We start from the raw sequence: 27,754 nt of genomic DNA, 5'->3' as shown, positions 1-27,754 counted from the left end.
TTATACTTGCACTTTCCATTTTATTGGCTTTTTCTTTTACAAAAACAGGTATGAGAATGCATAGGCCGAGCCACACTCACACACAGTGGGCTCATCGATGACATCGTGGAAAAACAAAACAAATGGGCATCAGGAAGAGGCAACAATTTATTTAAAAAGATAAAAACAACACTGTTTGCAGCTATTCTCGTGAGTACATACATACTCATATGGTCTCTTACACACAAGACACGACCGAATGACAGACGATTGTCATTCAAGCAAGCACACGTCAAACACATACACACATATGCACACACATTAACTGGCACACGATGCAAACATGTGGGTGCAAAGGAATAACCATGGGATGCAGGGAATAATGCATCATATGACAGACACAAGTGAAAGAAATGCACATAACCATACAGTTACAATCAAGTAACACTATGTGCTTGGACTGTCTATCGATCCGGTTATAAAATCCACGGTAGCCAGCACAGATCACTATTAGCAGCACCCACGGACTCCTGTCTCACTACATCAATAGAGTGTGTTGATGGTACTGAATATAAGCCTTAACACATCTCTGATAAAATTTGCACAATGAGGCTAATCTAATGCTTCCTTCATGTGTGCAGTGAAACTGAAAAGTGTTCACATTGAGGATCACATCAATAATTCCAGTGAAGAAAAGCATCTGAGGCTGTTTGAGGGCCACACACTGTAGCAGTTTCTGCAAAATCACGTACAACGGCGCCTCGTGAGAAAGCGAGCATAGTTGATCTGCATATTTCGCCAAAACCGCCATTCCACTCCACAGGAGCCGGGCACGGCCACGCTCACTGCTGCACACGCCCATTAACCCAGTGAAGTGTTTGAAAAGATTTTCAAAGTGAGTTTAAATAGACTGCAGTGCAGGAATAATGACAACAGCTCCTGCTGGTAAAAATTAGTTAGCATTGTAGGCTAATCAATGTCCTTTAGGTTTGCAGCTTGTGGTGAAAATGCACACAATCAACAGGCTAGGTTCTCGCGTTATGGGATTACAGAGCGAAAGTTAATTCTGTGGTTAATAGGATAAATGCGGTGACAGCAAAACACTGTATTTGTCTGTAGAAATGTTTGACATAAAAAAAAAACAGATCCAAGCAGAGAGCAAGTACCTTTCCCTTCCATGACAAGAACATCCAACAGTACAGTAAGACACTGACAAACATTCATTTTTTTTCTCGATTTTTTTTTTTTTAAACTGGTTGTAATGCAGTTCAACTTTTTTCTAAAACAACTGAATAAGGGGAGGGAAACAAAATGGTTACTGGTCTGTATTGAATTAATGTGCCTTATAATGAGCATATTTCTGGCAACTTCACACACACTGGCTAAACAGGTTTCCAGAGTAAACTCGAGAGGATTGTCCTCGCCTGTAAAACTAGCCTGGATTCTCCAACTGACGAAAAAATAAAATAAAAAAAAAAAGAGATTAGGATTCTAGAGAAAGACATTGAAAAGTGCTATAAGAACAACATTGTTGTTTAAGCAAAGGTAACAACTAAAAAGGCAAATACCCTCTCTCCTGTACCATACTCCTGTATGTTTGCAGTTTGCCATTTCTGGGCAGACAAATGCAACACAACGATGTTATGTAGGCAGTTTATATCTATCAATACAACAATATGTTAAGCTTTGTTAATTTTATATATTTTAGTTCACAACATGGGTCAGTGTTTTAATCTTCCTTGCCGCCAGTGAAGTTATTATTCCAGTTTTTTTTTTTGTTTTTTTTACATTATAGTAGTTAGAACAGTAATTATATTCTGGTTTGGGGACTTTTTACCTGCCATCTAACTTTAGTCTTCTTCCACATACAGGTAACAAGAGTTCAATGTGAATATGTAGACTTCGCTTATTATAAGCAAGCAGCAATCAACCATGAACTTATTCTGTGTAAAAAGCTGTAAATGCATGTCAATTGTAATATGAGATCGCGACCAGTATTTGGGACTGCTGATAACGTTTAGGTGAGTGTGTCTACGTTCACGATGTGCAAAAGGTTCTCGCTAACGGCACCTGTAATCACACAATACCAGTGTACGACTCTACATCTCTCCAGTATTACCTTTGTTTGTGACCGATCAACCAGAGCGCCTCTTCCTCCTACAGCCATTGTACATCTCAGTCTACATTACATCATCCCTCAAGGCACGTCTCCCACTCACCTCCCTGCCAGTCGTCACCCTTTTTCCTCCATTAATCCCACCTCAACCAGCCTCAAGCAACGATTTCTTCTTCGCTAACTTGAAAGCCCCCCCTGGCAGATACTTCGGCTCACCTCAGAGGCTGGCATCTTTGTATTCTGGTCCTCTAATGATACTAATAAAATATTTTTTTAAACTATTCCATCAGCATGACAGCAAAAGCCTACTGCTGGAAGGGGGGGGGGGCTTACATCCACTAGGTGGTAAGGATTGAAATGACTGTACTTCTTTTATTAGTAGTATCGTTAGAGGCAGAATATACTGTAACTCTTTCTTCAGCACCCTGAATCTGTGCTCCCAGAAACAATGTATATAACCGAAGGGAAGAATCAAAATAAACATCGGACAACCATTTCTTTGCCATTGCTAAACCCGAGAACCCCAAACCAATGTGAGGAACTTCCCAATCCTCTTCCCTGTGCCAGAACCTTTGGTTATAAAACAAAAAACTACTCCCAACTTATTTTTCACAACCACTTGTGCCACTGAAACATAAAGGTCTTGCTGCGGTCTTGGTCCTCTTCTGGCAAGCAGGTTCATGTGCTGGCTGGTGTGCAGTTGGCTCTCCTTCTCTTTTCTCCGTCTCTGAACAGGGGCAGGGTTACATACACTGTCTACGTAGGGGAGGGGGGGGGGGGGCAAGACTTTAACCGTTTAGGAGGTAGACAACCAACTCGTAGGTGCACATCATGATGGCGGTGTTGGGGATCTGTCGTACCAGGTGCGTGGTGAGGCCGCGGTACAGGGCGCGGTAGCCCTCCTCTTTGGGCACTGTTGTCAGAGTCTGGAAGAAGGAGTTATACTTGGTGCCCTCCTCACGTAGCCTGGTGCGGATCACTTCTGCAAAGTAAATAACAAAGGAAAGGTTAACAAGGAAATAAACAGCCTAATATGAATTGGCTAATTGCTAGGCACAAACTCTTACCATGAGGATAAGCAATAGATGTGGCACAGGTCTTGGAGGTGGCAGCAGCAAGCATCATCCCGATAAAGTCTGAAGCATCTTTGGACGTCTCTTCTTCTTCGTCCATGTTCTGCGGCGCCTTGGCCTCTAAGAGGCGACGTTTGATGTTTTCATAGATCACAAAGTGGATCACAGTCTCTGAGATACCGGCGTAGGATGCCGACATACCCCTGTAAAAGCCGCGCAGGCCATCTGTCTGATACACCCGCCGCATGCACTGAAATGCACTCATCCTTCGCTCACCTCGATTCCTGAGAAAAGACCGTAAAGGTAAGTAAAAGAACTAACTTAAACACAATAACGAGTCAAGTCTCGAAACTTAATGTACAGATTCCTCGCAGACTCCTGGGTTACAGTAGCGCCCCGGCAGAAAATCCAATTTCTGCCCCAGCTCACGGTTTATGTTTGCATTTAAAAACACAAGTGTGCCTGAAAAGCAATGCTCTTGAAGGAGAAACAAGGACCCACAACAGCAGCCATCCTCTACAATCAATTCATTGATCACCTGACCCCAGTTTGTATGTAAATAACAAACATCGGGGTCCGTGTTATCAGGTCCTGTGTGTGGTAATGTTGTCCTTTGGGACTTATGTACAACAGAGTACAGTAAGCCTCGAGGGACAAAATGACCAAACTCAGGATAAACAGGGACCTGTCAGGATACGGTGTTTACAGGAGCACAGAGAAAAGGGGTTACACCTAGTAACCTGGTAACTGATTACTGCATGCTATTTGTGCAGGCGCTGTGGTGTTTGCAAAAAACAAAGCGGCTACAAGAAAAGTTAAACACTACACTGTAATGGTACACTTACTACCACTTCACATTAGGGCTGCTGCACGATATGAGGAAAATACCTAATTGCAATTATTTTGACTGATATTGCGATTGTGATATGATTAACAATATTGGAGGGAATGATCATTTTTGTATCATTATTCTCATTTTCACAAAAAAATACTGTGTATGTAAGTAAGTAAGTAAGTAAGTAAGTGTGTTTTTTTTTTGTATATTTTTTTTTTTTTTTTTTTATATATATATATATATATATATATATATATATATATATATATATATATATTTATTTTTTTGCACCCCCCTGATTTGGATATTGCACTAGTCCATATTGCGGTTTTGATAAAATTGCGATTAATTGTGCAGCCCTACTTCACATTGTTGCTGCTAATTTCTTTTCTACACTGATTGCCAACAGCTCTGCTCTGAGCTCATCCACCATCTCTGGTACTGATTATTCCTGAATGGAGCTAGGCTACGCTTCTCTGAGAACACCATCGGCCACACCGCTGGCAGCCTGCCACTACCACCGCGTAGGACAGAGAAGCAGGGGATAAAGATACACAGCCTCTTTCATTATTGAAAGACCAAACTCTGTTTTTCATCGCTCCAGAAGTGAGACGCTTTCGCTTCCGCCACGGTTTGTATTTCTGTAACGTCACTTGGCTGAGGCCAGTGCAGATTGTTGGCAGCGGGTAACCGGGTTAAGGTGTATACATGCAGCAGTATCCCGGTTTCATTTGGAGTACTCTAGGTACAATATTCAGGGTTCTCATAAATAGCAAAAGGGCTTATTATGGGGTTTACATGCTCAAACACATAAATGTGATTCTCTAAAAACTGGTTATTCATATTCATGTAAAAGCAATCAATGAGGGTTGTTCCTTTGTGGTTATGAGCATTTGCATTAATGAAAATATCATAGGGCGTATAATAACAGTTAGTCCCTCTCTTGGGAAGGGAACTTTGTGAAGCTCACACCCTTGTGTCATATTTACCTAGCATCTAGCTGCAGACGGGTCTTTATGAGCCATATTGGATTGGTTGCTGTGATGGCTGTAAAACCTGTGGAGGTAAAAAACAAAACAAAAAAACAACATGATTACATTTTGCTCAAAATCTAAAAATAACATTATCAGTCATAAGCGTCAAGCTGTCAGTGGTACAAGAACTGTCCGACAACTAACAGTCTGAGTAAGATGTAATATTCTTTTATGCTGCATTCATGTTGCTTAAGTTAAAGCAATGTCAAAATGTTATTTTAACAAAATAAAATGTGAAGTCACAAAAGGCAGCTTCGAGAGAGAGACAGAGAGCTAGCCGCTCTATAGACTATCCTGTGTGCTAATAGGGGAGCAACTGAATGGCATAAAAATAAAATGTGCAGACTGCTATGATAAAAAAAACCTGCTTCTAATCCAAGGGGGTATAGGACAGAAATGTGTGACAGAAAGAAAAGAACCAGACATAAAAAAGGAACACAGGTCTGTGGTGAGTACTCACGCACACCCAAGTAACTCCTCACAGATGCAGCTAGAGACCCCTGGTGAAGCTGGGGTCTCGTGCCCTTGCGAGAGGGGAGCTACGGTAGAGTTAAAGCCGAAAACAGACACAGGCTTGTGTGAGGCAAAATGATCGGCATGCAACCATTTTACTTCCCATTCCACCATCCCACAGGACTTTACACAGCATGCTCAAACTTTGTGAAAAATCCCTAGACATTACACTTGACACCAAGTTTTAAGAATTGCTTTGCACATGCATACATGTTACATGTGTACTAGGCCTACTTTATAGACATACAGCAAAGGTATATACTTCTACTACAAGACTCTAATACACAAATCTGTGTGTTGTGGTAGCTCCTTGTAGTGTTTCAGATGCCTATGAGTGTTAGCAGTTACACCAAAGAGAGTCCACTCCACCCCACACACATTTCTCACAATGTTTCATTTAAAAGTGATCACTTATAAAGATTACGGAAGTAGTATTGAAACTTGGTCTTCTTCTTTCCTCTCAAATTAATCATCTCACTACCCTTTTTTCTTGTGAGCCTTTGGAGGGGCCTGACCCCTAGGTTGGGAACCACTGAACTAAACTAGTACATGTATACATGTATACATACATACATGTATACATGTATACATACATGTATACATGTATACATACATACATACATACGCTAGTTCAAACTAGCTCCACCTCAAGATAATATAATTTATTGTTTCTGCAGAATGAACACTTTTACTTCCGATACACTGTGTGCATTTTACGGATAATGCTTCTGTACTTTTTAAGTAGGATTTTGAATTCCGGACTTTTACTTTGGCATTTCTACATTATTGGATTATGCAAATTTGGTCCCTATGGGAATAATATTCGCTAAGAGAAATTGGCCTGCAGATATATTGGTAAGGCTCTCAGCTTGGGGGTCATCTTTCTATCAAGCGGACATCCATTGTTAGCCATGGCAGACGCCAGCTCTAACCTCTGCTGTAGGTATCACGTATCATCGCTCAGACGAGATTAATCGCAGCACTGTCAACTCCTCACCACCTGTCAGTCCGGCTCAGTCAGTTCTGAAGAATTAGTGGATCGGCACTGGAGAGATATGCACTGACAAAGTTGACCTTGACTGGGTTGTGGAAAAGTCTGAGCCTGAACCTGTCAGATATACCCAAAAATACACACAGGCATACTGTACACACTGTAAGCGGTCCACCCACATTCTACAGCATTCCCAGCGGGATCAGAGTGACATGAGAGCAGATAACCAACCCTTGACATATAAAAAGGGTCAGAGAATAACGAAACTGTATTTAAAAAAGGTTACGTTTTTAAATAAGCTCTTTTGTTATTGCTGCATGGCAGCGAGCGTCAACCTGTCACCTCACGTATATAGTTACCTGCCATTCCAGCCGACACCATGTGCACCTGCGTGGAGTCTGGTTCCAACACACCGTTCAGTTTCTCTTTGGCAGTGGAGTAAGCAGCAAAATAGATTGCTCTGTTGAAAGTAAGACAAAAAGGTTTAAAGGGTTTCAATTATGTTACAACAGTACAACAAGTTATACAAGCCGTGTTTTTTGTGTTTTAGTGTAAATATAATTAGTCCCAGATAACTATGTGCCTCCAGTAGCGATATATACGTAGATTAATTAATTACACTAAATCACCACGTAAAACTGTCCCATGTCAGGTTCATATTAATGAGCTTTAAAAATGTGTGTGTAAAGCTGGGAGCAGAACCAACCGTCTCAGCAAATCAGCTTAGTTAAACAAAAAGGCTATTCAGAAAAAAAAAAAAAGCTCATTTATTTCACTAATTATCTTGTTTTCACTAATTTAAAAAAGGTCATAACGATCATGTTCATGCTCACGTCTAAATACAACAGCTTTTCACCCACTTCTACCAGCACAACGTGCAGTCTGGTTCATTTGCCAAATGTGCGGAGTCCGACTGTTAATGACGCTCAAAGCTCATCAGTCACGTTATTAGACAGCGTTTGTGTGTGCATTCATCTTGAAATCCGCGTCACAGTTCAGAAGGCCTTGTTGCCTTCACCTCCACTGCGTCAGTGTTCATTCATGGAAGATGCTAATAAAACACTCTACATGTGCTTAGCATTGGCACCTGGTTGCTGCAGCATTAGCCGCTGCCCGCTGCCATTAGCCCCCACTTTGCTCCTATCTGTTACTACAGAGGGTGATTAATGATCATGACTGTTATAGTATGTTATTACCTAACTGCATTCAGTTACAGTATTTCCACGAAATAGACCAAATGCTGTTTTTGATGCTGCTCTTGTTGCCACGTCTCAGTGCAGAAACTGCGGAGAAAGCCATGAAGATAATGGAGACCTAAATGACCATGTATCCCTAATGCTTCGTTGTTACCAGGTAACCTCAAGGAGGCCCTGTGGTGGTTACATAATAACACTGTTTCTTACAGCCATGTCTCCCTGAAAAACAGCCCATGTGTCCACAACTCACCTAAAATTGCACTGAGCCAATGCGTGTGCAGATCAAAGGTGACCATAGAATAAGAACAGTTGATATCAAAGCGGTGTATGGAACTGATAAGATAAGACGAATAAGGCGTTCATTCCGCACAACGCCCCTGGTGCGGAGATTAATCTATCCAGAGAGCATGCACGATACCAGGACACTGGAAGTGGCTCCCCTAAATGCAGTGCAGCAATTGTTAACGTTTTCGATTACACTTGCGCTTCTCCTGCTATGTCAGAGCAGACATTAGTGGATTTGTTAGGCTACTCTGTGGCAGTAGGGAGGTGGGGTTACCGCATGTAAAACTGCTGTCAATGCATAACATACGTCTGCTTTCTGTATTCTATATGTTTCTATATGTTAAATGTCAACATGCTGATATTCAGTAGTTAACATGCAAGCTGAGGTGCTTGAAGCACAGCTGTCACCGGAGTACACTGGAGGCTGACAAAAACACTAAATAGGAAGTTGAAAGTTGAAGCATTTCAGATGCTAGAAATGGAGAACGTTTGAAACAAATTGCTGACTCATTTTCTGTTTATTAACTAATCGAATTGTTGAACTTATCCTTTGCAGTTCTAAACACGATCCATCTGGATTTCATCTGCAGGGGAATAATGACAACGGAGACACAATTTGGAAGATTCACAAATCCACCAAACATTCAATTAGTCAAAGAGATGCTGTTATCTAACTATGCTGTTATGTTAACCATCACTTAACTAAGAATCACTTTACTTGAAGATAGCACCAATAGCTTCATAGTCTTTTAAGTCCTACTCAAAAGGAGGTACACATTAATATGAATATGATGAAAATGACAGCTGACAGATTACCTGGATGGTGCCACACCCACCAAGTTTGGCCCCAAACCCCTGAAGAGAGAGCGAGGCCCTTCTTTCTCCATTATCAACCTGAATACAAAACACACAAACACAGGAACATCTACATTATGACTCTACCACCGAGACAAGGTGCATGATTTATGGTCATTACTGGTGTACACAAAGATTTTCTAGCATTGTTGTCCGATTTCTGGTAGTCCAATATACAGTTGAAATTCCAATTAAAATTCCAAAGCTATCAGTTAACAATTCTAGATTTCTCTTTGGCCCACAGGGATGGTGAAGTCAGTTTTAAAATTAAGACCACGTTAAATAATATAATGACTTTAAAGAGGTCTGTGTGCCAATTAGAACCAGATACAAAAAGAAGCAAAGTTATAATAAATGTGGCCTAGGCAATAGGGGTGTAAATCACAGGCTTTATCACGATACAACATTCTACTGATTCTTTGGACAATGATACGATATTTTCTGATAGCACAAAGTCTGTCACGATACGATTTTGATTTGATTCAATTGAGGGGACTGCGATCAATAGGAGACAATATAAGCCAAGCCCATTAAACACAATCTGTTACATTTATATCAACTTACAAAAAGCAACTAAAATATAATTTTAAAATGTTATTACTGAGGCAGGCATTTAAATGAAAAACAAACTACTCCTTTTAATAAAAAGAATAAATATAAAGTGGGAATTTCAAAATAAAAAAGGTGCATCTTAAAAATGATTATACAGTATGTATGGATATTTTCACTTTGCATCGATGAGGACTGAATCTATACATCTATCCAGATCGATGTATGGTTACACCCCTAATAGGCAAGGCTGGTATTAAAATAGATTCCCAAAAAGAAATGATGAACAAACACATATCCAAGGAATAAGGAAAAGTTGTCCAGTTACAGCCATGACAGTCTTGCACTTTCCCATTTATTGGTGTTTGTGTACAGCTTACAAAAAGCAAATGTGCTCTTGTCTTCTTTGACTTTGTGTGCGTCGTCTTAAGACTGATGGGACACAATAGGCTAGGATGGCTGCAGTGTCCAGAGGCTGGTCAAATAAACATTTGCATGCAGCCTGGCTGACCGCACCAGTGCCTGCAACATGTCAAAAATGTAATGTGATTGGTGGTGGCTGCATGCTGCATATTCTTTAGACTACTTTCACAGCGCTGTAACACTACTAAGTTTTAGTTTGAGAAAAATACATTTAATCGAGTGATGATGCCACTAAATGAAAAGACCTCAGTCGGTTGTCCTTCTAGCATCTGGTTGCAACACTGTATTCAACAGCAGTCAAAAAATATGCCAACAGTCATTTAGTTAGGATTACACTGTCAGCCTACAGAACAAAGTGTGGGGGGTATTGGACATCAGTGTACGGGCTTATCTGCTAGCTTAGCTATAGGTTAGGTGCGACCGTCCAGCAAATAGACGGTACCGTAGGGGGATTTAACGTCACCGCGGCGCTCATTTTACACACACAGTTTAACAACAAAACTAAACGCTGAGTGAACATTACTAGCTACGTTTTTCATGTTGGTTTTGAGTGGTATGCACCCCCACTAACCTGGAAAACGGTTTTAAAACAGTAACGTTAATACAGCGTGTCGGAGGAATACAGTGTTCTCCTGCAACGGGAGTCAGAGGCAGAGGGGCCGTCACAGCAGCGTTAGCCAACATTAGCTTCTTGTCTCATCTGGGGTCTGATAAACCGTAAATTCATCAAAGTCAGCGTGCCCAACACTATTTTCCAATAAACTGTAGCTGTCAAATTTCACAGGACCCGCGTGAGTGCAGATTTCATGTTGTGGCTTTCGTTTATCACTTTTTGAGTGAAGTAGTACTCGCCCCTTTTGTTGTTTATTTGGTTGCTATGACTTCACGAGTGATGACGTCCTGTCACTGTTCCAGTTGCTCTGCTCACCCTAGGGGGGGAGAGAGAGCGAATGACAGTTCGCTTGAGTTCAGTAGAGCACACGGCTCTACGACTTTATCACTTTTCATAAACAGCTGAAGGAGCGGTGGTGCGTGGTGTACATAGCGGAAACCCTGTTGTGCGTCTGCCCTATTTCTGATACCGTGGCGCTGGAAATTTTACCGTGGCGCACCGCCACTATGCCATCAACATAGAGGAAACCCTGAAATATCTCACAAGATAAAGAAGTAATAATAGTTGGATTTGTGATATATAAAAAAAAAAATGTCCTGCTTGGCCGAAGCGATTGATGTGTGCTCTGTGTGTAGTTTTCCCAAAGGGTGAGGAGTTGGGTTTCAGGGAGTGGTTGGCCTTGCCAGGGGGAAGCTAGCCAGCACAAACAACAACAGCAACAACACGGTGTCTGTCGAAGAAGGAACTGAGACTCTGCAGTCTGTACTCTCTGGGAGAGCAGGGAGGAGGAACCAATAGCTACATACTGTACATGTTCCACTCATTTTTGTTCAAATTCAAATATTCACCCCAAGCTACCAATGTTTACTGACGTGTAAGTTTAGGCAACAGTGTCTGTAAAGTATTCAAAATATATACTGGATGCAAGTACGGATGCCCTCTGAAACCTGGTTCTGAATTGGAACCCGTTCTAAATTATTTTTATTTTTTTTACAGTCAGTTCTTTTCTCTGTACTTGAAGAAACCAGCGAGTGACATGAATGGATTGGTAAGATGGTTTTGGTCTAATGTATGGTCACGAGTGCAGCCTCTCCTCTCTCTGTCTCTTCTGTCTGTCTGAGAACTGTCAGTATGAAGCCTCACTGTGTGACCTAATTCGACATGAAAAATTGAGCAAAATCGTGTAGACTTTCTGGCTGAGGCGGCAGCCCCTCGCCCCTCTACCAGTGGCCAAATAAGCGGGACGATGAATGAGTGATAGTGACTTGATTTCTATGTACTACACTCTTTCTAAACTTCACACTGTGTTTTGATGTCGAGTATATTATTTAGATTTGTTTACAGGGAAACATTATCGAGTTTATATAGCTCTAGAAACTCTCATCAACAATATTTTTTTATATTTGAAAGATAAATACTTTTAATCCTGTTTTTTAAGAAATCCACTTTTTGTAGTAGTTCAAGTAACTATATGTGACTTTTAAATGTTTCTGAAACTGTAATGTTCCATCTGATGATCAGAAATTACCTGTAACAGCAAATGACACTAACGCTAGTGAAAAGAACGCTATCTGTATATAGTTTTTATTAAAGCTTCTGCACAGGTCCGATTTTTTCCACAAAGTCACAAACGGATTTAGGGCAGGTAGACGGCGCTACAGAGCACACATTCTGATGGGTGACAGATTTTGGCTTAACACTGGAAAGCCTGTGTTATTGTATCAAGCAAGGTAAAAAGGTACCAGGAGATTTTTTTTTTTATATATAGGCCTAATTGTATTTTTATTTTAATTTAGAAGTTATCTGATGTAGTTATGGCTGATACTGGGGCAGGACCATCACAGAAAAGAAGGAAATTAAATGAAGAACTAAAAGCTAAAAGGGAAATGTGAAAGACGACAGGCGAAATCCGAGACACACTTAGTCGGGCTTTCAACACAATTACGGGATTGTAACAGATTCAAAAACGTCCTCAAACTGGCCCTCAGGTATGTTATATCCAGAGGTGTCAAGTAACAAAGTACAAATACTTCGTTACCTTACTTAAGTAGAAATTTTGGGTATCTATACTTTACTGGAGTAATTATTTTACGGCATACTTTTTACTTCTACTCCTTACATTTTCACGCAATTATCTGTACTTTCTACTCCTTACATTTTAAAAATAGCCTTGTTACTCTTATTTCAGTTCGGCTTGTTTTCATTCCGGCTTGTCATCGTTCAAAAAACACACGCACAAAAAAAAAAAACCTATCCAGATAAATCGCGCCTTCCGGATAGAGTGAATTTGATTGTGGTTGGATGAGAAGTATAAACATATACCATTCTGACACCCTATTTGTTTGTACGTGATCCATCACACCTGCACAAACCCGGTGCTAATACGGCACCAGTGCCTTAACGACCGTTATCTACCGGACCGAATAGCAACGCAGATTTCGGTGCCTTATTTAGGGGCCATTTAAATGCCTGCGCTTCTCTCTGATGCTCCGAAAACGGACGTTAGAGGGAACTGAAACATCGCCGCACGGGACGCTAGTTAACACTACACTCGACAGCAGGTAATGTTAGCCTACCGTTAGCTAGCAGCTGGAGTAAACACGGTTAAAATGCTGACAGCTAAACGGTGTAAAAGTTTGTCTGTATTTCACTGGAGAGGATTCTAACACCAGACTGTAGCTGCCGTTGTCTGAAAAACACAGAAGAGATGTGTCACCTTTTTCAGCCCTTCTGAGTTTGCAGGTATGATTTTAATATAACATTATTATAGTCGTTATGGCCTTTAGAAAAATGTTTTTTTTTGTGGAGGTGGGGTAGTGCACTATAGGCCCCCATTGGGGCGGGCTAAGCTTTTGTCCTAAATGGCATTTTTTCCCCCTTACATTACTTTTACACTTTAAGTAGTTTTGAAACCAGTACTTTTACACTTTTACTTGAGTAAAAAGCTTGAGTTGATACTTCAACTTCTACAGAAGTCTTTTCAAAGCCTAGTATCTATACTTCTACTTGAGTAATGAATGTGAATACTTTTGACACCTCTGGTTATAGCCTATGTCTACTTCATTCATAAAATACCTTTAGATTGCGCGATGTGGTTGTACGTCAGTAGCAAACATTAGAGTGGCCATATTATGCTCATTTTCAGGTTCATAATTGTATTTTGAGGTTGTACCAGAATAGGTTTACATGGTTTCATTTTCAAAAAACACCATATTTTTCTTGTACGGGACATTCCTGCAGCTCCTCTTTTCACGCTGTGTGTTCAGGTCTCTTTTTTAGCTACAGAGTGAGACATCTCACTGCTGTAAAATCTTTGTTGGCAGTCGCACATGCGCAGTAGCTAGGTAAGGATCACTCAGTTCTTTTGTAGATTATGGTGAACTAGTGTGTGTTGTAGCAATGTTTTGCCAATCAGAACGAACTAGCATGCTAGCACTAGCATGCTACGGCTAGCCACCACGTTTCGGCTAGTGACGTAAAAAGCTGTGCCGATTTTGAACAGCTCACCCGGAGACTGAAGGCAGGACACATTCAGAAACCCGTATCTCACTCAAAACAGCATGGATGTTTTTTTTCCTAAGTTTGTATGCGTGTGGAAGCACCAGAGACACAAAATAACACCCCAAATCCCAGAAAAAGTGATTTTTTTCATTATATGGGCACTTTAAATTACCTCCCCCTTCCATTTAGCTCTGAAGTTTTATTCCTTTAAGTCTGTGTTTGTGTTGACCTACTATTTTCTTTTCACTTGTCCCCCTGTAGTTGTGTAAAGCGTCCTTGGGTTTCATGAAATGCGCTATATAAAGCTAAGTTATTAGTACGTTGGTTGCTACAACAATCTCTTAATGCTTTGGCTCGTGACAAAGTGACAGTGATACCCGGTTTAGCTCACGATACATCCAAAGTAGGCTAAGTTACCGTACGCAACACTGGAAATGCAACGATGCATCTGTAACGTATTGTCTTATTGTAAATGAATGATTATCTGTCTGAGCAAAAAATTCATCAAGACTATATGACCTCCACGTAATGCTAACTCCTAGACATTTACAACAGCAAGTGTGGTAAAAACACTACCACCTTTGTCCAAAGGGGCCGCTGAAATCAACACAAACTGAAAGTTACATATAGCCACTTTAAAGAAGGAACCAATAAGAGTATCAATAGCGCCGCACTGATAACAGTAGTAGTATTGCCATGGCAGTCCGACAGTGATAAATGCTGTCGAATACCCACTTGAGGCAGTGCAGGGGGCCTGGCGGAGACATGCGGGCCACACTCGCCCCATTGACAGTACTCAGCTGAACCTCAGACACATAGAGGGTGATGGAGGAGGACTGCAGACGGGTCTTCACTACTTCCAGTGGACAAGTCAGTATGGCTCCTACCGTGCCCCCACATCTGGCAGAAAGACATAGATGGAAAAGGTGGAGATGACATAGCAAACAAGTCTCAAGTAACAGAACAATACTGCACATTATCAACATAGTCAACAGTCAGGATGGGTGTGAAGTGTTAATATTCTTGCACAAATAAATTAGCCAATGATGTGGTTGGTGGAATTCTAAAGATCCCTGGCATGTGGACAAGAAATGACAATATGTGGGAACAGCGAGCTAGACAGGAATGGCTTGTGTTTCTTGGGGAATAACAACAAGCTCCTGTCCATTGCCACCCTACATTCAAAAATGCACAGATGTGTGTAATTTCATTTAAGAATGAACCAAATAGGAATCACATAATTGCAAATATGTTTTGAGAGTAGGGCCTACAATCACAACCATTGGGGTTATAGAAAAAGAAACATTTGTAGAGATGTTATGTTTCTCATTTTGCTGTCCCATTTGTCAGAATACACACATTGACAACTGTTAATTGTAAAACAAAATCATTGAAAGTTTTCATTTCCACAAATTTACAAAACTGTAAGCCAAGATCTGAAGACAACCATAACTTGTACGCCTTGTACAAACAATGTTCTAGATCCAGGGCATCAACTTATGACCAGCTCAGGTATTTCAGGTCTAAGTATTCTGCTCAGGTAACAAATGTAAAGATGACTGCTAAGCGAAAACACAAAAAAACATATCTATGTGGACTACATAAAATAAACAACCTGACAGGACTGTAGTGGGCAGGGCCAAACTAAAGTATATCAAAAACAAGAGCGACAGCGGTTATCTTTAGTTAGGGTTAATTTTCAATCAGCACCAAAGCCAAAATACAAAGTCCTTTTCAATATAGTTTTTGGCAGAGGTAGGCTAACCGGTGTCAGCCAGCTTCATATGCAACAAAGACTATCCTTAAAGGGTTTACATGTTTAGACTATTAAACTAGAATAAATCCTACTTTAAATTACTATAATTCTTAATCTATCCATTAATACATTTTAGTAGTTATCCCTCTATAATGTAGCCACACAACAGAATGAGAAATGCTCAAAGAGAACAGTGTTGGAGTCACTGCTGCTGTTACCAATTGTAAGTGAGGTGCTCATTTACCTCAAAGGAATTAATCATTGTAAACTTCAAGTCTCAACTCATTACCTTGATAGTCTACTCTGTATTCTGAGGCTGTATGTACAGTGAGTTGTGCAATTGCACCCGTTCTATAACGGTTTCAGACTGTGATTAATTCAATATAATTAATTTGACCAAAATGCATCCCCTTATTCTGAGTGACCTTTAGTGGCAGTTTTCCTACGTCTGTTTTGATGCACTAACGTTATGGCCGATACACTACGCAGACTGCTTCTTGAAATGAACACAATGTACACAGATGTGCCTAATGTTAAGTTTTAGCTATCGTGCAAAATGTCATACCTGGTACGAAGACTCACAACAGAACACTCTTCCACAAACCAGCCATTTCATTCATACATTGGAATGTCATTGTAACTTGTGACATTGAGGGCAACTCCTACGAGTGCACATGCATGCGCAAGATTAGTTAGCGGACATCTGACACAGCGATGCATACACGGATCTTCAGGTTAACAGTATGCACTAATTCAGCACCAATACAAACATCCCATGATGTGAAGCTACTGGTTAGCAACGAAAGTTAGCCGTGAGCGGGGAGCTAGCTAGCTAGCTCAGTTCTTGTATGTGACATGAGAATACACTCACCCTCCAGCAAACAGATGAACCAAGGTATCTCTTTGACTCATTATGTATCATATTCGGGAACCTTCCACGGGGCACCACACGGGGACAACGGGAGCGAACGTTAAGACACAGGAGAATAACGAACCCAGCCTAGAAAACAAATTAAACTCAGTACGCCGGTGTTGTGGTGGAGGTCAGTTGCGTGTGGTAAAAAACGAGGATACGTAACAGCCAACGTAGCTAGCTTGCGTTAGCTGCCAAAGCTAACGGCTTTTCGATGTTAGAGGTCGATATCAGAGCGACAGGTTTGCGTCGCCTCCTTTTGAAACGGGGTAATGCTTCACCATAGTGTGGGCATCTGATGTTCGTGAGTCAAAATATCTTGCAGAAATAACGACTATGGACGCGACTCGGCCTCACTCACGTACGTGCCTTGCCTCTCTGAAAGTACTGCAGGTCAGGTCGCAATGTTTATCGTCGAATGGGATGCCGCAAAACAGAGGCGGTGATTGGCTAAGGTGTCGCGTAAACCCGCCCCGCCGCCACTACTACTTACTAACACCTTTTTTTTTAAAGGGGAAAAAAGGGGGGGAACTACTTCACTAACTTTGCTTGGTTAGCTAGGTTACATCCATAAATTACACTAGAAAAGTAAACAATAATAATCACACAACACTACACAAGTACATTACTGTCTACTCTCAATAAACAGCTCATTGCCAATAGGCTATTCGATTATAAACACTTTGGCATATAGTACTTGACAGTTAATGTCGCAGCATGAACGCCCACTCCGACGACGTGCAAAGGGTGAAACAGTCTGAATTGAATGCTAGATACGTGCATTCCAAGCTAGGAAACTTTTGTCTTGCTAAAATGCTATCGCCCGAACAGGGACTTGAACCCTGGACCCTCAGATTAAAAGTCTGATGCTCTACCGACTGAGCTATCCGGGCTCATAAATGTATGATGTAAACAATATTTCACTTATCGATCTCATCATCCCATTGAAAGAAATTGTAGATGATTATTACCATGATCATTTATATCATTTACAGTATTAATTGACCAAGACTGGGTAAACGAATTGCTTTAAGATATGCCCAATGGTATATAGGTGAATGATCATCTCCTGTACCACTTACTGAATTCTGACAGGGGAATCCATAATGAAGCTGAGTACAATTTCCCAATCTGCATTCCTATTATGTAAGCTGATTTCTGCTTCATCGCTTAGCAGATACCATGGCCCATTTGCAAAATAACCGTCAAATTCATGTGAGTTAAATGTTATAGGTAGTACAAATATCTACGCACTAGGCTTTCCCATGGAACTATGTTATGTAACACTACTGGACTTGGATGAAATCTTTTTTTTTTTTTTAAAGAAAGGGCCGATTGTTGCAGCCTGTAACCAGCCCCTAAGTTTTATGTTTATCACGCTTGATATGATGAATTTAGACACTGGGAAAAATAAATGTTGCTACCCACATAGTTATTTGCCCTCAATCCATTTTGGTAAATGTGGGCCAAATATTTCATACAGAGGTTCTTTGTGCATTTACTATGGGCAACTTTATGTGTGTGTGTCTGTCTCTGTGTGTCTCTGTGTGTGTGTGTGTGTGTGTGTGTGTGTGTGTGTGTGTGTGTGTGTGTGTGTGTGTGTGTGTGTGTGTGTGTGTGTGTGTTGTGTGTGTGTGTGTGTGTGTGTGTGTGTGTAAGAGGAAAAAAAGAGGGAGGTGAATTGAGAGTTGAGACTCAACTGTACACAGAAAATGAGGTTTTCCAATTTGGACAGCAGAATAAAATCCATACGCCACTTCATTTTATAATTACAGATGCAATTTAAGCAGGCCAGATCATGTGCCATAATTTCTCATGTAGTCACGTTACTGTCTGAGTGTATGACAGGCAAAAAGGCAGTAAGTCTGCTGAGGTCAACAGCCTAGCCCTGGAACAATCTGATCCATTGCTCAAATTAATGCTTCAGTAGTACAATCACATCATATTCATCATAGATTAACATTAATGCACATGACATGTGCATTCATCTTCAGCCATTTTCCTCCATTTTTTAACATAAAATCTAAATGAAGGAAGTCTTTAAATCCAATATGCAGTGTTTTTGAAATATATTTGTGTTTTGTGTATTTCCCTGCATTACAAATGACACATTCATTTGTGATTTGAGGTGTAACGAGACTAAGAGTCTACAGCTATGCTAGTGGCTCTGTTTGGATGTACGTAGGTTGGGTGGTGCTTTGAGCTAAATGCTAACATCAAGATGCTATCATGCTCAAAGTGACAATGCTAACATCCTGGTGTTTAGAAGGTTATACAGCTTGCTCGGATTAATGTGTTAGCACACAAACATTTGCAAATGAACACAATACACAAAGTGCAGCTGAGGTTGATGGGAATGTCATTTGTTTTGCGTGTGCTTTGTCGTAAACCCAAGTAGCCTAGTGGACAAACAGAAATTCTGACCTGATGATGGCTCTAGATGAAAATGTAGATCACTTCATCAAAGGAGGGCATGAATGCGTCTACCAAATTTCATGGCAATCCATCCAATAGTTGAAGACATTTCCCACATATTAAAACAATTCAACATCATGGTGGTGCTTGAGTAAAATTAGGGGATCTTCAAAGTCATTCATCATCTGGGCAACATGGATATCTGTACAAAATGTAATGGCAACCCATCAAGTAGATGTTAAGATAGTTTTGAGAATACGGTAAAACGTTTACCTAATGGGTGTGCCGGAGGAAAGTCAATGGATCACTAAAGTAATTGGAATTCATCCTCTGGGCACCATGAACATCTGTACCAAATTTCATGGCAATCCATCCAGTAGTTTTCAAGACATTTCACTTACAGCCAAAAAGGGCAATCTGTTGGTGGCGCTAAAAGAACTACTTAAGAACCTTTTGGTTCTGAGTGATAATCAGCCTGGCCAGTGGATAGCGTGCAAAGTAATGATGAGACAGCCGAGCCAATATACTACCACTGCTCTAATGCTCTAATACACACTACGGTAGGTAAACTGTGATTCTCTCTTAGTGAGTGCTTATTACTTCTACCTTTATATAACCAGGCCTACTCTCATAGGCAGGTTATTTCTTGGAAGATGTTTGAAAGTTGTACTTGAAACAAGAGAAATGGTTTGTTGCGTCTCTCCAAACCTAACAAGATTTGTCAGTTCAAACATTTTTAGGGTACTGGGTATAGGCTGGAGACAAGTGTGTAATGCTTATGCAGGTCTTTGCTTTCTTGCATGTAGGAAGTACGTACTTGTACCAAAATCTCTTACCTTGTAGGGAAGTCAGGTTCCCAAGAATCTGTCTGTACACCAGCTATTTGTGAGTCTGTGTGACTATAGTTTACAAGACCTTGAAACTGGACAGTGTAACATTTGAAATACTGGGGAAATTAGTTGTTATTTATAAGGGAAATGGCAACAGGAACTCTAGGTACACATGAGCTGTCTGGGTGTCTGTTTGCAAAGTGTATTTTTGGTCCGCTTGCTTGTTGTTTGTTCTGGCTGTCGAGGCAGAGGCCAACATCATGGTGTCTTCCATGACTGTCTGGAAATAGTCAAGTAAAATGTTAGTTTGAACTTCAAGAGTAAAGATTCTTTCCGAGGCTTTTGGTTGGCCTCTCAGCACAAACAGAACGACAGGTCAAATTTAGCAGCCAAAGCATGTTTTGGACAATGTGGACATGCTGTACTACAGGATTGGGTTGTCTGTTTAAAAAAAATTGGAAATAATTAACATAATCGCTTACAAATGCTTAAGGCAAGACTTTATCACTATTGAAAGTAATAACACTCTTTTTTTTTATTCAATACACTCTGGGTTTTAGCCACTCCAGCCCTACTTGGTCTGGTATGACCAGTACATACTAGTGGCTAGTACTAGCAAGCTTCCACTAATTATTACTGTATAACAGATACTGATTCAGTTCAATGACTGTATGACTCTCCTCTACTTGTGCTCCTGTTAAAGGTTTTAGCACTTGGCATTATTGTCAGTTGTAGCCACAGTGGTTGTGGTTCAGCAAAAGTTATGAAGCGCTTTTTTTGTTACGTGCCATTTTCAACAGTTTCTTTTGAAGTTTATTATTGATATGCCAATAGCCTTGTACCTTTATATCTTAGCTAAAAAACCAAGTCAACAGTAACTGTACAAGTACATTTCTAAACACAGCTTACAAGGTGTGCGTCCCTTTGACTCAAATAAGGTAAGTTCCTGCTGCCTCTATTTTAGGGAGCGACAATGATTGTGTAAATGTGTGGCGACTATATGGCATGCCATTTAGGAAATTATTATATATATATATATTTGAAGTTTGAATATATGGAATGAACCTTGAATATATTGATTGAAAGTATGAATATATGGAATGAAAGTCTAAAAATATGGAATAAAAGTCTGATTATATGGATTGAAATTCTGAATATATGGAATGAAAGTCTAAATATATGGAATACAAGTCTGATTATATGGAATGAAAGTCTGAATATATTAAATACAAGTTTGAATATATGGAATGAAATGTATTAAATGAAATCTGACGTCATTGAGGTTAGGATTAATCTGAAGTGTGACACTATGAGCAAGTCAGCACGAAATCTAGTATCAGCAATTCTTAGTAATGAAGATATCATTAGCACCATGCCATGTTCAAAACCGTTTTACCAATGAAGAAATGTGTTCACTGTTTCATCATGGACTGAATGTAGTAAATGAATGTAGTAAATCTCACAGGACAGTCAATACAGAAAAAATCCTCAACCTCACAGGTGCCCCCCACACCAGCCCATACTACAATCTTCACCCTTTTGAGTGAACCTGGATTTCGTGCCGACTCGCTCAGTGTCACACTTTTGCAGCAACGTCCGTACGGATTATTTACATCGCAAACACAAGATGGAACCAGATTAAAATACATTAGTTTAAAAAACGTGCTAAGCGGAATGAAAAAAACCCCCCGGGTAAAACGTGTCCGTGTACACAAATCAATACATTAAATTACGTGACCGTTTCACGAACTGCTGTGAGACTGGGTTGTTCCACAAAAACTAGTCCATATTCACTACATTAATTTATCTAGTCACGTCTTCTGTGGCCTATCAAGCTAGATTGAAAAATCACTTTATGTCCACCATCTCTTAAAGGTGCACTATGCTTTCCTGCATGGTTTCAGCGCAATTTAATTTTTGTCTCAAATCTTGGCATCTCTCCTTGATCCGCTAGCTGCCTGTCCCCTGAATACACCGTGAAAAAGCCCAGTCTCGGGAGACAACACAGGGGTCGTAAACGTCAATCAAACACTAGAGGCACAGGATAGGCACCAAAATACAACAAACACGTTCCAGCCAATCACCAACAAGATGGTTGGGGAAGGGGTGGGCAGGGGTTAGTGACATTGACATATATAAAATGGACCAATAGACCCCGTTGCTGTGGACGGAGACCAGTGAAGGATATTAGAAGCACTTTTCCGGTGATGGCCAGCTTTACTGCGCAGCCTCCAACTGACAGAGACAACGTAGATGTGACGTGAGCAGCGTGTCTGAAAGTTGTAAGTCTTCTGATAGCTGTGCCAAGAGAAATCTCAATCATTCCCAATCTTACAGAGACGGAGAGTGTAGGTATATGTAAGGAGATAACATAAGCACAGGCTAATTATTGCTAACTAACATGCTAGTTAACATTAGTAATTAAACCTAAACAGCTAATGTAAGTCGAAACTGCCTGCGAGCTTCTCCTGTACTATACGGTAATTCCTCTACTTTGCGACAGTAAGTCACTTGGTTATGATACAATCGTTAGCCTATTTTTACAAAAACCCATAATGCCATAATGTGAGATACAAGGTAATGGAGCCTTTTATACATTGTCGTGTTTCTTTAGAAATAAACAATGGACAAATAGAGTCTTTAAACGCTTCAGATGTAAAGTTATTCGCAGTCAAGTGACGTAAAAAAAAAATGGTGGTCAGCGGAATGCTAACAGGAGGTGATGGCCAGGTAGCAACAAAGTGGCGCCATAGATGGCTTGAGTTCTGAAGCGAAGCTTACCCCCTTGGTTAGTGACAGTTAGTCAGTTAGTCATAGCAGTTACGGAAACATGGGGGGAGGGGCGAGCTTGCTCTATTTTGTTTTGAATTTACTTGGAACGTCAACAGGAAAGCAATGTAAATAATATGCAGGAAAGCATAGTGCACCTTTAATATAATAACTTTTTAATTAAAAAGCCCCATTATTTTATTTTCAAACATTAACCTTTTACCACCCACTTCTCTGTTTGCAGGAGGCTAGCACCATGTACAACTTTCATGTACTTTTGTGTTTTTAATCATTGTGGTAATTTTCGAAAATAATTCCCCATAATAAAAATATTAAATCTAGGTACATTTAACGGCCATGTGAGGCTGTAAATACACATTACGGTGCTTTAAACACATGAACATCAGCATGCTAATAATGTTTACCGTGTTCACCGTCTTAGTTTAGCATGTTAGCATGCATTTGGTAATTAGCACTACAACAATGTAGTTTTGCAGGTATTTGGGCATAAACTTAAGTATTGGACAAAGTCAAATTTAGACCAGTATTGAGAGGTAATATGGTACAAGACGTTCTGTATAAAGCTGTGTTACCTTTCTTACTAAAATGGAAGGAGTCTCTGTCTGTCTGTTTGTCTGTCTGTCCTTCGGTTTTCTATACAGCCGTTTATCCAATGGACTTCACACTTGGTGTGTGTATTGGAGTGTAGTGGATGCAACCATGCGTAGTGTCGAGTGGGAAGATGTTTGGATGATTGGTTCTCGATAAGCAGCAATACCGGAGTCCAAGCACTCGGCCCGTTCCGAACGGACGCTTTGACCGATCACTGCACTAGTCAGTTTAGTGTTGTGGTTATGCCATAAGTTGACTTTGTGGAAGTGAAATTAAACACCCAAGGACATTTTCTGTTGCAGTTGCAAAAAAGATAGTGAATGATAGTAGGATAACAACAAATTTTTTTTTTTTTTTTTTTGCCACCTCCATTCATTTACTATGAGATGAAACTTGTGATTATTTGAAGAAGAATCAAGGCAGCTATACTAGGCATGCACTCACTGCAGGCTGTTAAAATTGACGCAAATCTCATGATGCTCACACACACACACACACACACACACACACACACACACACACACACACACACACACACACACACACACACACACACACACACACACACACACACACACACACACACACACATGCCAAGCATGATTTGGATTCTCTCAAAATTAATAACACAGCATTAGCATTGGATTTAATTTATAATTTAATATATAAACGGCACACTTTAGTATATAATGCAAAGATATTACACACTCTTACACTTCTTAAAGTTATCAGTTGAAGTCTTGCACATGGCAACAAAAATACATACACACGCACATGCACAGACATGCCATTCCCAATCACCCACACCATCCTTGTCATCCCTGTCCCATGACTTCTATTGGTGCAGAGTAGAGTTGAAGGAAAAAGGTTAAGTTAAGTGGTTGCACGTTTAGCAGCTCGGCTCATATGACTGCCGTACCTTCAGATATTACTGCAGCAGAGGAGGGAGGAGGCTATAGACAATGATCCACTGATGGCCTGAGAGCTTCCTCTGGGATGCCTTATCCAATCATCAAAAATCACAGACTTAGCCAAGTTTGTTCCAGTACCCAAATTCAGATGCAAGAACCACAGCAAATGCCACATTAGGGCCAATAAGGGGCAACGTAATTTCTTACATGGCTTGTCACCTGCATTTCCAAACATTTAGCTCTCATTGCTGTTAGTTGTTTGAGCACCTCCAAGAGCTTTCTTATATTAAGATATTAGTTGAAGTCAAATCAATTCATTCATAGAGCACATTTAAAAATAATTGTTGTAGGAGACAAAGTTGCAAGCTCATTTGTTTAGCTGTCTGGCACAACTCTTCACAACTTTACTGCTTTGGTTCACTCGTACTGCTCTTGCGTCATTTTTGGCTACAGCAGCTGTTCTAAAAACACATTGTACACTACCTGCTCAGCACCAAACAGCAGACAGTTAGTGTGCAGCGTGCAGCTGTTCAACGCAGCTCGTTCTTCGGAGGTAGGACCATTAAATTAGCAAAATCGCTGATGTATCCATCCAATTGCCCAACCCTAGTGTAGCATTAGAATGTTAATTTAGAATTTGAATGTCAACGTTATGAATGAAGGTTCAAACTATTCAGTACAGCCCTATCGTGGTACATTTAGCATGCCATATTTCCTTTAGGAGTTGGTAAAGACCAAAAACAGAGCTTAAAGATATTTAATATTTGACATTTATCAGGTGGACAGAAACACAACTTCGAATGAATGGTAATCTTGCTTTGGAACTGCTGGATGTGTAAATAAGCAACTATTTGCTAACTAGTTCATCAACTTAAAAGGTGATGATGTCAATTTTGTGTTCACAACTTGTTTCTGCCCCAGAGTAGCTAAAAATGCTACCCCCATGACACAATAGAAAGAAGAGAATAGAAGCAGATGAGCTTTTCTGTATGATCCATCAGTCACTATCTGGGCTTGCAGCCCAGCATTCACCTGCTGCTCTGCATCAATAACTTTTAGCCAACAAATTGTGCTAATTAGAAGCTTTTTTGTAGACTAGGAGCTGATTTTCAGCAAATCAATTACTTACGGTAATTTTATAAAATGAAGTTGCACTTTCAAAAGTGTGTGAGATGAGAGTGAATTGTCAGAACTAAACTAAACAAGAGTGTGATTTATACTTTTCTTCCATTTTTTCACTGTCAAAATACATGTAAAACTCATACTTAATGTTTCTTGCTAGTGATGTCAGAAATAATTTAAAAAAATATACAAATTAGTGTTGTAAACTGAATACAAGTAATGAATTGACTGATGTGTACATATAGCAGACAATGGGCGAAAAAAGTTGATATTAAGAATTGGCTTTGGCATCCTTTTACCGTTCAACCATGTGAGCTGACTAAGAATGCATCGACACACTGCGTTGTTCTGTTGGTGACCGAGCACCCTTATCAGCTTGTTTTTTTTAAATCTTTTGAGTCATGTCTCAGTGTCTTGCTCTGACTGAGGCTGAATGGGAGTAAACTTGGTGCCTCTTTGCTAACCACATGAGCAGACAGCAGGATGACACTGATTAGTAGCAGCCAGACGGCATCGCTACAGGACTGTCAGCAGTAGTCTGGAAAAGTTCAGGCTGTTAACTTACTTTATATTTTCAGAATCATAAATTTAAAGCTGCACTTTTGCAAATCCAAAAGACTGCAAAAGATATTTCTAAACAAACTAAACTTCCTTAAAATCATCAACATATCTATTTGTTGAATGTATAGAGTTGTATTTGTTGAATGTATAGAGAGTTAACAACTAACAAAGTCAAATTCCTTGTGTATGTAAGTACTTGGCCAATAAAACTGATTCTGATTCTGAACATCAGTAAAATGGGATGAGTCCCGGCTGTATTAATTTCTAGCTCATAATGCCATGACAACTCTAAGAGAAATTCTGCTCCCTCAGGCGTTTACTGACATGAACGATTCTAAGATCTATTTGGCAGCAGAGTGCAGATCTAATACCTTTCCAAACTTGCAATAAAGTCAGTGGTTGAAGTGTTTATGTAAATGTATTTCCCTCCCAACCTCTACAAGATCATGTCAGTGATGTACGGATAGCATCAGAGCAACAACAGAAAGGGTTCAGGCCAGGGTTCCGATCGCTGAGTGAATTTTGCGTGATGCTAGAAGGATGTAATTTTGCGCCCTCTGTGTTCAGACTGTAACGTAGCAATTGTGATGTGTTCTCTAACATTACAGCTAATACTGTACACCAGATGTTGTTATAAATGAATGGACAGGTGCTTGATTTTGAAGTAACCAGTGTTTGACTGCAGTCTCATTAATGCCCACGTTGGTAGTACTGTATGTGGTTTGCAGATGGGATGAAAAATACTTGCTGCTGACAGCTATGGTAAAAACAATTGCAAGCATGGCTATCAGCAACATGTAGGCTACATGAAAAGGACTAAGGTGGTCCTCGGCTATAGAAATTCTTAGTCGACTAATACTCATATAATTTTGTTAACTAATGGATTAGTTGATTTAATTGGCAGATTTGTAAAACTGAGTCTCTCCACAAAGAATCATGCAAAAGCACCACTTTAAATCTTGTGTTTACCAGAAATTTGCTCATACATTTTTTGGGAATATGTCATTCAGCATGAAAAGGCATAAAAAATTACTAATCGCGTAAAGAAATCGTATCTAGTCGACTAAGACTAAAACGTGAGACTAGAAAGCATAAAGAAAACACATGGGTACAAGGATAGAATTGTGTTTTGATTTGACATCCCCTCCATAATTAAAACATTGTGGTTTATAGTAGCCTATCGTTTTATTTTTCAAACGAAACCACATATACAAAAAAGTATTCTGTTGCAGAGTCTATTTTCTTCTCATTTACAATCAAAAGTATTTGAATACTGATAGTTCATGAGAGGAGGCCCTAAAGGCAACATGTGCATTGCTGTCACTCGTCCAGCAGATGGGGCAGTGAGTTGGGATTTTGGCTGGGCTGGCTGTCCACGAACCAACCCCCCAGACCGGCTTTTTCCACAAATGTCAAGTTAAAAAGAGAAAGCTAAAGTTATACCGGAAAACAACACATGTGGCTTTCAAAATAAAAGCACATTAATTTAACATCTAATGTTTTATGTCCATTTCTCACAACAGTGAAAGCAGATCTACACCTAAAAGACTCACCTTCAATTGGCTCAGTGCTCTGTTAAGCTTGATCAATATGGTTGCCACCTATTTTCTAATTATTTGTTTTATAACGTTACTCTCAGACATGTTATCAGGTTTAATTCGTGAATTAGTAGGTTATACACTGTTTGTTTTGGGCCCAGCAGACATCGGAAAGGGTCAATATGGAAAAAAGATAAGCAAATGCCTATAACAAAGATTGTTTTCCTTTTTGTTGCAATGTCTGAAGGGCACAAAAAGCTATAGGTATTTAATTTTGATGGTCAACGATGCAATGGATGGAATTTATCCTTTATCATGTCTAGAGTAGTTGCTTTACTTTTATGCCATCTCTGAAAATATTATG

General features: G+C 40.1%; 1 protein-coding gene and 1 non-coding gene across 2 annotated transcripts; both read right to left on the bottom strand.

Moving 5' to 3' along the window:
* Positions 1-17,051, bottom strand: LOC120546114 (solute carrier family 25 member 36-A). The gene is made up of 7 exons (XM_039780889.1): positions 16,591-17,051; positions 14,699-14,863; positions 8,839-8,916; positions 6,901-7,001; positions 4,993-5,059; positions 3,163-3,452; positions 1-3,077 (listed from the first exon to the last, which is right to left on the bottom strand). The coding sequence occupies exons 1-7, from the start codon at positions 16,629-16,631 to the stop codon at positions 2,884-2,886; spliced, it is 936 nt and encodes a 311-aa protein (XP_039636823.1). The 5' UTR covers positions 16,632-17,051; the 3' UTR covers positions 1-2,883.
* A 401-nt stretch (positions 17,052-17,452) lies between these two features.
* trnak-uuu lies at positions 17,453-17,525 on the bottom strand. The gene has a single exon. It is a non-coding gene; the product is annotated as a tRNA-Lys (tRNA).
* Positions 17,526-27,754: the final 10,229 nt, after the last annotated feature.

This window comes from Perca fluviatilis, chromosome 2 (assembly GCF_010015445.1).
Source record: "Perca fluviatilis chromosome 2, GENO_Pfluv_1.0, whole genome shotgun sequence".
NCBI lineage: Eukaryota > Metazoa > Chordata > Actinopteri > Perciformes > Percidae > Perca > Perca fluviatilis.
Note: the sequence above shows the minus strand (reverse complement) of the source record. Positions and strands in the feature narration are given on the sequence as shown.

Bases quoted from the DNA above. Each gene is read 5' to 3' on its own strand.
- LOC120546114 (XM_039780889.1), bottom strand. From the start codon at position 16,631: ATGAGTCAAAGAGATACCTTGGTTCATCTGTTTGCTGGAGG. The intron at 7,002-8,838 runs GTAATCTGTCAG...TACTTTCAACAG, and splicing joins GTGGGTGTGGCACCATCCAG to AGCAATCTATTTTGCTGCTT. The intron at 5,060-6,900 runs GTAACTATATAC...TTACCTCCACAG, and splicing joins GGTGTCGGCTGGAATGGCAG to GTTTTACAGCCATCACAGCA.